This window comes from Cynara cardunculus (assembly GCF_001531365.2).
Source record: "Cynara cardunculus var. scolymus isolate 2C chromosome LG 12, CcrdV1, whole genome shotgun sequence".
NCBI lineage: Eukaryota > Viridiplantae > Streptophyta > Magnoliopsida > Asterales > Asteraceae > Cynara > Cynara cardunculus.
The window spans coordinates 6,334,597-6,348,574 of NC_037539.1; the positions used below are offsets into that span (position 1 = coordinate 6,334,597).

The following is a 13,978-nucleotide window of genomic DNA, read 5'->3' on the forward strand; positions in this document are numbered from 1 at the left end:
AATTTAACACTATCTTGGTTAAGCGTTTGTTAATATCATTTACCTTATCGATTAAGCATGGGAAAAGGTTATAATCTTATCGGTAAGAGGCATATCCAAGGCCGAAAGTCTTACGCCGTTGTGAGGAAAAAGACTCTTACCCAATAAGCGTTTACCGAGTTTAAGACTCTTATCCAATAAGCGTTTACCGAGTTTAAGACGCTTATCAACAATTCTTACCCAAATGTCTCTTACAAGTATACATTTGATAAACAACCCCTTAGTTAGACAAATAATTACCAAACAAATTAAGAATCCAATATGAGTTTTGTACAAAAAATCCGTTTAAGAAAAGGGACCAAATCCAGAATGAAAATGGAAAAAGGTAGGAAATTATTTGTGATTTTAAACCGTATAAATTTCAAACATACACAAATCTAATTTACTGTTTACTCTACAAACAGTAAATTATGTTTTTGGTTATATGGTTTGTTAAAAACTGTTATTTTTGTTTCTGTATTTTTGAAATCATAATGTTCATCCTCGTGACTTATAATGTATTGTTATTTTCGTTTTTATGATTGATAGTTTTTTTGTTTTTGGAGTTGATGATTCGCTGTTATTTTCGTTCCTTATGCTTAAATGTAGGAGTTAGATGGAGGGACGAGAATTGCAAATCATAGGTTTGAAACCTATGATTTTAAAATCATAAGGACGAAAATTATAAATTTTAACAAACCATAGGGACGAAAATGTAACTTACTAGTAAATGTGGTGGGCCAAGTTTGGTGACCCAACTACACCAACATCGCTGATTTCCGTTACGTAGATACATCCACCGCCTAAATACATCCACGTAGACAACTACCCTTGTACAAGGCATTCTAGTAACACGTGGCGTAGTCGCATTGGGTGGAGCATATCTTAACATGCACCTTCGCTGTAGGCAAATTGGCGTTATAATCGAAGCCCCAATTCTTCTGCAACTCACACCCACTAAAATGGCGTCTCACTGTTAAATCGACACACAGAACACCACCAAGAACCAGAGATTCCTCCATCTCCGCCTCCCCCCCCCCCTCCCCACACCATAAAAACCGAAGTTGGTGTTTTTAATTCTGTTGCAAGTTCTAGTATTCTCTTTGAAAATCTTCAAGAAAATGGCTTCGATTTTTCAAGGTGTCGGAGCTGCAACTGCGCTCTCGTCCTCTACCTCATTTGACACCAAGAAGTTCCATTTATCTTCCCGCAGATCCTTTTCAGGTTTGTAAAATCATCTTCAATTGTTTTGATTTTATTGTCGCTTTCCTTTTTAGATTTGAAATCACATTTGATTTAATCTGGTTTATGTATTTGCTTTGTTGTGTGTTAATTTTTGAGATTATGATTAATTTTACTGTTTATTGCTTGAATTCCAGTGAGGAGAGCGAGTTTTTTTGTGGTGAGATCTGATGGTGCCAAGATGGACAGTGGATTGAACCGGATAGGTGGCAGAGCTGACCAATTGGTTACAAATGCTGTTGCAGTGAGCATCTTTCACACTCTCTGTTTCTACATATCTCTGCTCGTCTGTCTGATCAATTAGTTTATTGTGTGTGTATTGCAGACAAAGGCTGATACCCCAGCAGCATCAACTGCATCTAAGCCTGGGTAAGCATATCTCATATCATATGTAAACGAGTTGTCTTTGCATGTATTAGACAGTAGATAGTTGCACTTTTGGTTACTCAGCATGTCCCATGAATCTTTAAAAGTTTTCTAAAGTGCTTTCAGTTTTGATACCTAGAAAGAAGGCTCAACTTGATATTCTGTTTCTGAAGTGTTATGGAACTCAGGACTGGTTTTGTTGCAAAGAAGAATGCTATAATTTCCCAAGGAATGCACACCATTAAACCAATTTTTTGGGGGGCCAAACTTTGTAAACCATTGGTAACTCTTCATTCAGAATGTGGTCAAGTGATTTATTGGTCCTGTTTTCACTCTCAATCTCTCATTTGGATCAATTCAATGCCCACAGTCATGTACTTTGTCATGAAAGAACATCTCTGAGTGTTCCACCAATTGCAGATGGTTATCAATAGCTTCAGATGAACCGTGAATAATGAATCATCTATCCATCATATTCTATAGTTTTTCTGATAAGTTACAGAACTGTTGGGGACTGTTTGGTTGATTTTTCATTAAGTCCAGCATGCATAGAGCTGTCTGTGTGGATTAACATGTCTGTATAGAGTGGGAAAGTTTTTGTATGGGAGAGTTTTTTCATAGATGAAAGGATCGTGTTTTTTAATTGGGAGGGGCAGGTTTGGAAAAAAAAACTTGGCTTTCTGTATAAACCCCTAGAAGCTTACTAAATAAGCCACTTTCTATATCATTAAGCCACTACCAAACAGTCATTATATAGCTGACCTAATAAGCTGTCAGTCCCAGTAAGCTCATTAAGCTGCTAACTAACAGGCCCTAATAACATAGTATGCATGTATTTCCCATGTGTCTAACCTTATTTCCAAAATTATGGCCATGAATAAGTTTCTAGTTATATGGCAATACCAAACACTTTGAGATTCATTGGGAAAAGCAAGTTCATCAATTTTGCGGACAGAGGGACCCTACATCAATCTGGCATTGTTATCTTGTGGGTTCTACGCTGTTTGTGGCCTGTGGTTTCAAGAGAAAGCCAATACACAGTCTTCCCAACCCATGAGGAGAGAGGAGAAAGTAGATGCCTGAGGTGAACAGAAATTCATTAAGGATCGAGGAATATGATTTCTTAATTCTTCTAGTCTAGAGGGAGGTGTAGTCAGAATCTTGGGTGTGTTATTCTACATTATAAGTAGCATATACACTACATTATAAACCTTTTGGAACCTAAAAAGGAATGGATGAAAATGCAAAATATAACGTTATATATGAAATATCAAGAAAAATACAAGGATTAAACTCTGGAGTTCAGCTAGATCTTCCCCCTTTTGCTTTAATATTGGCAATCAATAAGTTTAAATCAGTTTCCTTGTCTCCCCATTGAGATTATGTATTAATGTGTCTACGCCTTATCACAATGAGGAGAACTAAGCAAAGACGATAATCTTTCAATTATTACTTGGTGAAAAAACCTGAAGGTCTATGTTTTGCGGACAAAAGTTTAATGGTGAGAAGGTATATTTCAGCACCAACCATTTGTTGGTATGCATTTTGTTAGTCAGATGCACACTTATAATCCTCTTTGACAGGACAAAAGTGCAGTCCATTCGATAGAGACTGCACATATTGCTGAGTTAGCTCTGTGTCTAATAAATCCATTTCATTTTCCACATGAAATTACTATAAAAGGTAGAAGTCAAGATTGAATAAAATTGTATGCCAGCTCAAGCAGCAATTTTACTGAAAATTTTGCATCACTAGATTAAAAAGTGTAATTGTATGATGTGATAGAGTCACAGATCAACCAACTAAGACTGATATACCTTCTAGTTATACCATCTTTGAAAATGTGGTGGTTCATGATGCACATTCATCATTCAGTTAGCAAATCAGAGATCTACTTATGGTTCTATTGCTATCAACCGAAAGATTCTAATAATTTCCTGGCTTTCGAGAGGCCAGTGCTCTCCCAAGGCTCTCGCCAAGTTTTACAAAATAGAGTTGATCTATACCCCTCACACTCACTTCCCTCTTATTTTCAAGATGCCAAACAGGGAGAATTATTGAGATATTGGGATAGTCAAGGGTTTTGCATGGAATTATATCCTGATAGTACAAATGAAAGCGAGGATTATTAATCAGCAGGGAAGCAAAACTCTTGCCACATTTATGACTCTTGAGACTCTAGAAATACTTTCATGTTGCGCGTACTCTAAGCATTAAAAGTTCTATTTTGTAAAAATTTCCAGTCATATTGAAGTCATTTGGTTATCTTGCACAGTTCTGATACATTTTCTTTTGAAACATGTGCCTGATTCTAAGGTGACTTTCTGTGTTCATTATACATTCACCACTAACTACTGTTTATGAACTGCTTTAGACACGGATTTGTTTTAAGTGGAACACACAATTATATTGATCTTATGCTTTACCAACTATACAGAAGCAAATCACCCCACCCTTTTTAGCTGCTAGCTAAGACCTTGATTACGGGTCACTTTAATCTTAGAACAACTCTTGCTACTTCGTTGGCTGATCAGCTTTCTGCCTTATGCTGAACCCCTCCAGTCGCCTCCCTTTCTATTACCAACCAAAGAAGAATCTTGATGTCAAATAAGATTGTCGAGTCCTTTTAGTTACTCTGGAATCTTAACTAAAAGTGCAGCAGCGAGGTGTGGGGTAATAAAGAAAAAAGAGGATAGAAGGAAAGAAGTTTGCCACCACTCCTGTTCTTTCTTTAATCTTAATAGTCCTACTACAGCCCCATTACTTATAGGCCTCGGGAACAAAGTCCAACTGAACCAACAAAACAAATTCCCCTCTCTCATGTGAAATGGTTAAAGAGCTCACCAGTGTACATATATACGGAACTTTCACATGCAGGCAGACTCAATACGGACATGACATTGATCTTTATGCGGGTCATCATATTAATTCTCTTAAAGTTAAATGCATTCCTTTCAGCCTATGGTGAGTATATAGTTGATACTTTAAAAATGTTTCAGTATTGATCTTCATCTGGTATATTTTGGCCGAGACACTACGATGAATTCTCAATTGGCTTCAAATCTCTGTTTTGTCAATCTTTATTAACCCTGCATTAGGTGTGGTATATTGTTTTATTCGTTCTTTTTTTTTAAGTATATAATATTTATATACGGCAAATACTCACGCACACACCTTACCTTTGGTGAGGTTTGAACTGAAGACCTCCTAGGAGGCTGGGCTCTACTGGTAACTCGAATACCATTGGACCAATGACCCTTGAAGTATTCATTCTTCCTAGCATCTATCAGCCCTTTTCCATTTCCTTCCAATAGTACAAGTACCTTTATGTGGATGCCATAATCAAAGGTCGGGTAACACTGATAAACCCTTCTTTATGCAGTCATGAATTATTACTCTTCGAAGCTCTCCGAGAAGGTTTGGAAGAAGAAATGGAAAGAGACGCCCATGTATGTGTCGTGGGTGAAGACGTGGGCCATTATGGCGGCTCATACAAGGTGACAAAAGGACTTGCTGATAAATACGGTGATCTGAGGGTCCTCGACACCCCTATTGCCGAGAACTCATTTACTGGAATGGGAATTGGAGCTGCCATGTGCGGCTTAAGGCCAATTATCGAAGGAATGAACATGGGATTTCTCCTCCTTGCTTTTAATCAGATCTCCAACAACTGTGGTATGCTTCACTACACATCTGGTGGTCAGTTCAAAATTCCAGTGGTCATTAGAGGACCAGGTGGAGTTGGGCGGCAGCTTGGAGCCGAGCATTCCCAACGTCTGGAGTCATATTTCCAGTCCATTCCCGGAATCCAAATGGTTGCATGTTCAACTCCTTATAATGCAAAGGGACTAATGAAAGCAGCTATTCGAAGCGACAACCCTGTCATACTTTTTGAGCATGTTTTGCTCTACAACCTTAAGGAACGTATCCCAGACGAGGAATACGTTCTAAATCTTGAGGAAGCCGAAATGGTCAGACCCGGAGAACACGTCACGATTCTGACGTATTCCCGGATGAGATATCACGTGATGCAGGCTGCCAAGACTTTAGTAAACAAGGGTTATGACCCTGAAGTTATTGACATCAGGTCTTTGAAACCGTTTGATCTTTACACAATCGGGAACTCAATTAAAAAGACTCATCGCGTGCTTATTGTGGAGGAATGCATGAGAACCGGTGGAATTGGTGCGAGTTTGACAGCAGCCATCACAGAAAACTTCCATGACTATCTGGATGCACCGATTGTGTGTTTATCGTCACAGGATGTTCCAACTCCGTATGCAGGGACTCTAGAGGAATGGACCGTGGTCCAGCCACCCCAGATCGTGGCAGCAGTTGAGCAGCTCTGCCGGTAAGAAGGCGGCTAAGACCAGCAGAAATGAGTCTACTCCGTCTTCATGCTGGTATGCTGTAGTTTACTTATATATGTTTGTGGTGTTTTCTTTCTAGTTGTCTTGGTTAGATATTTTTTTGCTAGACCAGCCATCCTACTACGAAATGTATTGCCGTTGGACAATACAATCCAAATAGGATGCAGTTATGATTTAATCCGTTTGTTCCGTCTGTCCTCGTTTGATCTGATACATAATTTAATAGAATTTTTTAGTTAATAAAAAGTTTAGTTTCCGTTGTCGAATTCGATTTGCATTCCAATTCCAAAACCACATTCCACGAACCGATCAGAAGGTTCAAATGAATAAAATTTGACATTAATTATATCAGAAACTGTCCGCTTTGTTCACACCGTGTAAACGAGTCCAGTCGAGTAGCAGGTTATTCAAGCTTAACTCGAAAAAATAATATTAGGCTCGAGCTCGACTCGAGCTTGATTAACTTTTTCAAAAAGTTGGCTCGAACTCGATGATTTTTATATTTTGGTTATATAATTTGTAAACATATAAATATGTTTGTCTTGAAAAAATGTATGTTGACCATTTTCGGCTTGGCTCGTAAAGTTTAATCGAGCTTTCACACGAGTCGAGTCGAGTCGAACATTGGTATTATGGAGCTCGAGTCGTTAAACTAAAGGAGCTTTATTTTATGTTCGAGATCAACTCGAGCTCGATAACTGTTAAAATCGGGCTTGAGATAAATGAGGTCGAACTCGAGTAGCTCGTTAAAAACTCGACTCTTTTACACCCCTACTCACACGTCTGACAAATGAGGTATCCAATCTTTTATATGGAAATCTTTGTTCCCGTCCGTAAGCTACGTAACATCTTACAAATTTAGGGTTAAAATAATCAAATTTGGATGATAAGAAAATGTATAGTAACTAATGATCTTGAGAAAGAAATTTTTATCTTAATTATAGAGCAATAGCTACATAGTTTTAGGATTATGTAATTATTGTATTTTTTTAATTAATAAAATGACAATTTTATCCATGTTTATAAAGAAAATATAATAAAAATAAACATTTACTTTTAAAAGTATACATTTATTTTTAAATAAATTAAAATTTAAATATCAATTGTGGACATTTATCTATACTATATTATAAAGCATATGACAAAAATTCTTAAAAATTATTTTTTATGCATGAAGTACTGTTTATTAATACACATTATTTATAATTCAAGATTACAAGTAAATTGTACATAAGTACAACTTATTAAAGCTTTATGTTTTGAATTCATGTAACTAACTGCAGATATATATAATCGAGAGAGTCAAGATCTCATTTTAAATATAAAAAATTTATAATATAATTAGGATAATCATTGAAAATATTTAATTATTATATTTATAAAAAATATATTATTAAATAAAAATAAAAAATAAATTAAAGAAATACAAAAAGAAATTTTTTTTTAAATAGTTAGTTTAGTACTAATATCAATTTATTTTTTTTCAATTCTTTATGATATATTCATATTTATATCTTATTTTAAAAATAAAAACATTAACAATTTCTCAAAACTATATTAAATCGTATTATAATATCGACTAAAACAAAAAAAACATAAAACATTAATTTCAAGATGTATCTCGTTGTATTGTGTCATTACCCTTTTTATTTTTTGCTTTTTAAAGAAATATTTTAAAGACTGAAAATAGGGAAAACCAGACGGAAACAGCCATAGTTTAATTAAAAATTAAAAATTAAAAAATGTTATTTCTAAAAATAGCAATAATCACTTAACCCAAAGTCTTATTGACGGTGGACATCGAGTGGACCAAGCTGGCGGTAAAGTAGAATAAGTAGTGGAGTGAAGCCTACTCCCATCGCCACGCCACTCGTGTTTGCACGGGTGGGTCGGCGTTCATTTAATTTCACACCCATCAACACTCCATTCCTTTCGGTTTTCACCAATTTATAAACACCACCATCCTCCATCACCCCCTTTTCTCAATCATCACTCACCTTCTCTTTGATCTCTGAGGTGGGTTTTCTCAAATTTAGGGTTCTTGGAAAGTTTGTGGATTTGGGTTTGTTTTCAAGAATGCAAAGGGTTCGAATGTCGTCGTCCCATTTCCATTTGAAATCAACTCCTCAATTCAAGTTGGATGCTGTTCCTGATGATGATTTCGTGGAATCAGAATCTTGTTTTGATCCTCTGATTCCTGGTCTTCCTGATGATATTGCTCTTAGTTGTCTTCTGCGGCTGCCCGTCGGCTTTCATTCAGCTGGCCGGAATGTTTGCCGCCGGTGGTATCATCTGTTCGGAGATAAAGCTCGATTCTTTACTCAAAGGAAGGTAATGGGGTTTCAAGATCCATGGTTGTTTGTGCTTTCTTTCCATAAATGTACTGGAAAGATTCAATGGCAAGTTCTTGACCTTATTCACCTCTCATGGCATACAATTCCGGCGCCGCCGTGCATGGAGGAGGTCTGTCCACAAGGGTTCCGATGTGTTTCCGGTGACGGAATGTTGTTCGTCTGTGGTGGCTCGGCGGCGGACGTCGATTGCCCACTCGATTTGGTGTTGAAGTTTGATGTACGATTGAATCGTTGGACTTCGATGAAGAAGATGAATACTCCGAGGTCGTTTTTCGCTAGCGGTGTGATTGACGGGAAGGTTTATGTTGCCGGTGGAAACAAAAGTGATCGGTTCGAGCTTAATTCGGCGGAGGTTATGGATCCGAACGACGGTATATGGCGCCCCGTTGCGAATATGGGTGCACCCATGGCCGCTTACGATGCAGCCGTGCTCGACCGGAAGCTTTTTGTGACCGCAGGCTGGTTTTGGCCGTTCTACGTCGTTCCACGGGGTCAGGTTTACGATCCGAGAACCGATAAATGGGAGTGTATGGCGACGGGCCTTCGCGAAGGATGGACCGGGTCAAGCGTCGTGATGTTCGGGCGTTTGTTCGTGGTGTCGGAACACGAGAGGACGAAACTTAAGGTTTACGACTCGAGTAATGATGCATGGGAAACCGTCGAAGGGCCTCCGTTGCCGGAGCAGATATGCAAGCCGTTCGCAGTGAACGGATGCAACGGCAAGATTTACGTCACCGGAAGAAACCTGCATGTTGCAGTTGGTTTTATTCATATTTATCGGTTGTGCAAAACAACCGATGAAAGCATGAATTTTTCAGTCAAGTGGCAGGTCGTAGAAGCTCCACGGAGTTTCTACGACCTAACACCTTCAAGTGCGCAAATTTTGTTCGCATGACAAACGACAAGAAATTCGAGTTTGGACACATGATACCGCTCCTTATGTAATTATGGTTTGATATGTAGCCGTGTGAAAGAAACATGTATTATATTCCAGTGTTTGCGTTTTTAGAGTAAATTGCATGAAAAAGTAACGTACTTTAATTTGATTTTTAATTTAGGTAATGTACTTTTAAAATTTTTATTTTGGTACCTAAGATGTAAAGTTATAAACATTTAAGTACCCGAATAACCGGTTGAAGCATTAGCCGGTTATTATGTTGATGTAGCTAGTGATGGGATGAAATTGGTGAGAGTTATCTCTCACCTACTTTATCCATTTTGTAGAAAGTTATAAAAATCTATATTATATTCTATATTATAAAGCATTTGACGAAAACTTTTAAAAACCATTTTTTATGCATGAATTAATGTATATTTATGCATATTACTTAAAATTTAAGATTACAAGTAAATTATGTACAGCTTATTAAAGCTCCGTGTTTGAATTCGTGTAACTAACTGCAGATAAACATAATCAATAAAGGATAAACATCTCATTTTAAAATATAAAAAAATCTAAAATATAATTAGAATACTTATCGAGTTCTAACAAAATAATTAATTATTATTTTTATAAGAAATTATATTATTAAACCAAATATAAACTACTTCGAACATAAATTAAATTATAATAAAAAATATTGAATTAAAAAGTTACACAAAAAATAAGAATTTTAATTAGTTAATTTGATACTAATATCGATATATTTTTGTCAAATTTTTATGATATCTTCAAATTTATATTTTAACCAAAAATAAAAACATTATTCATCTTTTCAAAATCACCTAAGATTATACTATAACATCGACTGAGATAAAAAAATAAAATAAAATATTAAAATCAAGATATATCTCGCTGCATGGCGTGAGTATTTTTCTAATATGTTAAAATTAATTACGAACTTAAAAAGAATTTATTATTATTATTATTATTATTATTATTATTTAAATTATTATCCATAAGAATTTTTCATGCAATACCAGTTTTTTCTTAACAAAATTAGGGATGGACTCATAATTTTCTTTTAAATGATGTCATCATTTGACTATAAAAAAATATAATTAAAATTTTTTATGAATAAACATTTTTGAAATTATGTTTATGATTAATTATTTATACTAGTTGTGTATCCGTGCAATGTGGCGGGAGCCGTGAATTTTAACGATTTTGAAGTTTCACTGGTTTTTTTAGAAGATTTAATGATGATATAAGTTACATTTGCTCTTTACATATTAATGCAATTTGAATAAATAAGAGTTATGATTTCAATTACAGTCTATCGATGAAAAAATTGTATGACAATTAAAAATCCAATATATCTAAAATCCAACATATTTAAACGACTCCAAAAATATGTTTGATTTACACCAAGAGCAAAAAATCAAGAGATAGAGAACGAGACCAAGAGTTCTAGAGCAATTGAATGAGAGAACTTTTAATAACTCATGGTGAATATCAGTTTGAATCTCACGTTGGGGGATAGAGAGAAGACATAGAGGTATGAGAGGGTGAAAACATGAGTGAAAGATATCAAAAATATCTTGGGAACATGAAAAAAAAAGTAATAATGTGCATTGGTAACTTGTACTATATGTTATTTTAATTATAGATTAAGATATTTTAAAACTGAATGTATAAGGTAGTAGTACTTAATGCATTATAAGTTATTTTTAAGACTTTTAAACTTTGTGTAAAATTGTTTTTAAGATTTTTGATAAATCTGGTTTATAAGATAATACAGATAATTTGTGTTTTAAAAAGATAAAAATATTTATATTTAAAAAAAAATCATAATTTTGACCAACCGAAATTGATGAGATTGTTCCCGAAATTTACGGAATCCTAGTCAAAGTTTTACACTACATCATATATATATATATCCGTTTTTACGGTTAATTTTGTTTTTTTATGTTTTTTTATACAAGATTAATAGTTTATCATTTAATATTGATATATATATATATATATATATATATATGGCAAATTGCATGAAAAAAGTAACGTACTTTAACTTGATTCTTATTTTAGGTAACGTATTTTCAAAACTTTCATTTTGGTACCTAATATATAAAGTTTTAAACAGTCAAGTATCCGGGTAACTGGTTGAAGTATTAACCGGTTATCATACTGATGTGGCGAATAATGTGGTATCCAACTCGGTATTATTTGTTAACCTAGTCAGTGACGTGGATTTTTTTTTATCTAAAATTAGTTTTTTTTTTAGTCTAAAATTAGTCTTCACTGGGTTACCTGGGTACTTAAATGTTTAAAATTTTACATCTTAGGTATCAAAATGGAAGTTTTGAAAGTACGTTACCCAAAATAAGAATCAAGTTAAAGTACGTTACTTTTTCGTGCAATTTACCCATATATATTTATATTATATTATAAAACATTTAACAAAAACTCTTAAAAACCATTTTTTATACGTAAAGTATTGTTTATTAATTCATATTACTTAAAACTCAAGATTATAAGTAGCTTGTGCGTAAAGCTCCATATCTGAATTCGTGTAACTAACTTCAGATAAACATAATCAAATACAGGATAAACATCTCATTTTAAATATAAAAAATCTAAAATATAATTATGATAATCATTGAATTACACTTATAACAGAATACTTAATTAAACCAAAAATAAACTAGTTTGTTATTAAACTTAAATTAAATTATAATAAAAATTTTGAATTAAAGAAATTACATAAAAAAAGAGAATTTTTAAATAGTTAATTTGATATTAATATCGATAACATTATCGTTTTCTCAAAATCACATAAAACCGTATTGTATCAACAAAGTCAAAGAAATAAAACTAAGCATTATCTCGATGTATCTCGCTGCATTACGCAAGTATCCTTCTAGTATTAATTAATGACGTTTTGTTGAACGATGAATACATAAATATATCAGAAATATATTATAGATTTATATTTCATAGTTATCTATTTGTTTTTTAATTGTTTTAAAATTTCAAAATGCCAAACTAATTGATACAAATATAAATATATGATAATTGAAACATAATTTAGTTTTATTTTAATAAAAGTTACATTTCAGTTATATTTATTGTTTTATATTATGTTATTTATGTCTGTACGAGCTAATTTACTTATATAGGTGTAAGTGTGAGTTTAGGTTAGGATTTTTATTCAATATTTGAGTGTTTCTACTCTTTACCATTTTGTAAACTTGGTCACTTAAAACGGAACTTAAACTCGACGCAGATAAGTCGATCACTTTGAAGTGTTAATATTAGATCTTGAGAGAGTCTTTGATAATTACGTAGAGATGTGAATTTTGGATGTATTTAGCTAAAGATAAAGCATTGGTTATTCATAATACAAAGATATTTGAGTATGGATTTTATTTTTTCTTCTATTTAGCTAAATCAACAAGTTTCGAAGTGGTAAAAGTGTGAACTTTGTGGGGACTGTTTATGATTTTTCACTTTCGAGAAATTGAAATTTTTATAAACATCTCATAAGTTTCTAATCATTATATTGTTGATTTTATCTTAAGGAATACTTACACCCATGTCCATTCTTTAGTCCATAGGTTCATTTCGCTAATTTAGTCTTTTGAAGTTTTTTATAAACAAATATCCAACTTTTATTCACAAACCGAATCACGCTCAAGAAGTTCATGAAAGTCTCTGATTCCCACTAGTTCAATCCCCGTGGAAACGATATCGGTATTTTACCACTCTATTACTTGCAAACGATTATATTGTTGGTGTGCACTTGCACCGCCACCATGGAGACTTTGTACCAACTGTGTGAACACGAACGATCCTAAGTTGTCAGTCATGTGTTTGATAGGACTAAAATAATATTGTACTAATTGTCTGTTTTTTGTTTGGTAAGTTCGACAACAAGCCCAAGCCCTTCTCCCCAAAGAGCAGTAGTTGCCTTTTAAATTATAAAAAATCCAAAAGGTATTCTCCAAGTCACAGCTACGTGCTGGCACTCAATGAGTAGCGCTGGCACAGGAGTTTTAGCTCCGATTAGCAAAGTATCGGAGAAACATTCTATTTAAGAATCAGGTATAGAACCACTAGGCGACGGTCGGTTACAATTTAGAAACCGCTGTTATATGTTTGCTCTACTTTTTGTTGTTTGCCGCCGCAAGGTTGGCTAATCGTATGCAGCAGGCTCGAAGACGGATTCGAGCTTCAATAGACAACGAGACTGGCCATGTTTAATCTTTTTATATATTATAATAATTATAAATCAACCAAATATTTAAATAGTTTTATTAATAATAATTATAAAAATCAGTAGCCACGGAGCTTGGATACGGTTTCCTGATCGGAGATCCATGGATCACAGACGGTACAATCGGGGGCGAGTCACCTTCATGCGGGGCTACCTAGCTACCATGGAAGATAAACCTTCCTCCGTTGTCCACCGTTATACCCCAAGCCACGGTGAAATAGCCCTCGAAGTGCACTAGCTGACTTTTGTCCGATGGTTGGATTGAAGGATTGAACTGATGGCTATTCTGCTTAAAACTAGGCTAGGAAATGGGCCTAACTCCACTCGGATGAGAGATCCAACACGACTGACAGATAAGTCTAATAGCAGGTCTAATTTTGAATTCTGTTAATTAACTTTTTAATCTATACCATTAAAAAAAATCTTCAATTTGATATCTAAATTTAAAAAAAAAACGATATTTGAAATGAAA

General features: G+C 34.4%; 2 protein-coding genes across 2 annotated transcripts; both read left to right on the top strand.

Annotated features, from left to right (window-relative positions):
• The first annotated feature begins 973 nt into the window (after positions 1-973).
• Positions 974-6,259, top strand: LOC112522738 (pyruvate dehydrogenase E1 component subunit beta-3, chloroplastic-like). Its single transcript, XM_025132039.1, has 4 exons — positions 974-1,242; positions 1,398-1,504; positions 1,586-1,629; positions 5,009-6,259. The coding sequence occupies exons 1-4, from the start codon at positions 1,140-1,142 to the stop codon at positions 5,979-5,981; spliced, it is 1,227 nt and encodes a 408-aa protein (XP_024987807.1). The 5' UTR covers positions 974-1,139; the 3' UTR covers positions 5,982-6,259.
• A 1,697-nt stretch (positions 6,260-7,956) lies between these two features.
• LOC112523588 (F-box/kelch-repeat protein At1g30090-like) lies at positions 7,957-9,346 on the top strand. The gene has a single exon (XM_025133256.1). It carries the CDS (start codon positions 8,073-8,075, stop codon positions 9,243-9,245), a length of 1,173 nt encoding a protein of 390 aa, XP_024989024.1. The 5' UTR covers positions 7,957-8,072; the 3' UTR covers positions 9,246-9,346.
• Positions 9,347-13,978: the final 4,632 nt, after the last annotated feature.

What these genes read in the sequence shown, in the direction of transcription:
- LOC112522738 (XM_025132039.1), top strand. Translation starts at nt 1,140, where the DNA reads ATGGCTTCGATTTTTCAAGGTGTCGGAGCTGCAACTGCGCTCTCGTCC. An exon ending in TTCCCGCAGATCCTTTTCAG is followed by an intron (nt 1,243 to 1,397) that starts GTTTGTAAAATC and finishes CTTGAATTCCAG; the next exon opens with TGAGGAGAGCGAGTTTTTTT. An exon ending in TCAACTGCATCTAAGCCTGG is followed by an intron (nt 1,630 to 5,008) that starts GTAAGCATATCT and finishes TTCTTTATGCAG; the next exon opens with TCATGAATTATTACTCTTCG.
- LOC112523588 (XM_025133256.1), top strand. Translation starts at nt 8,073, where the DNA reads ATGCAAAGGGTTCGAATGTCGTCGTCCCATTTCCATTTGAAATCAACT.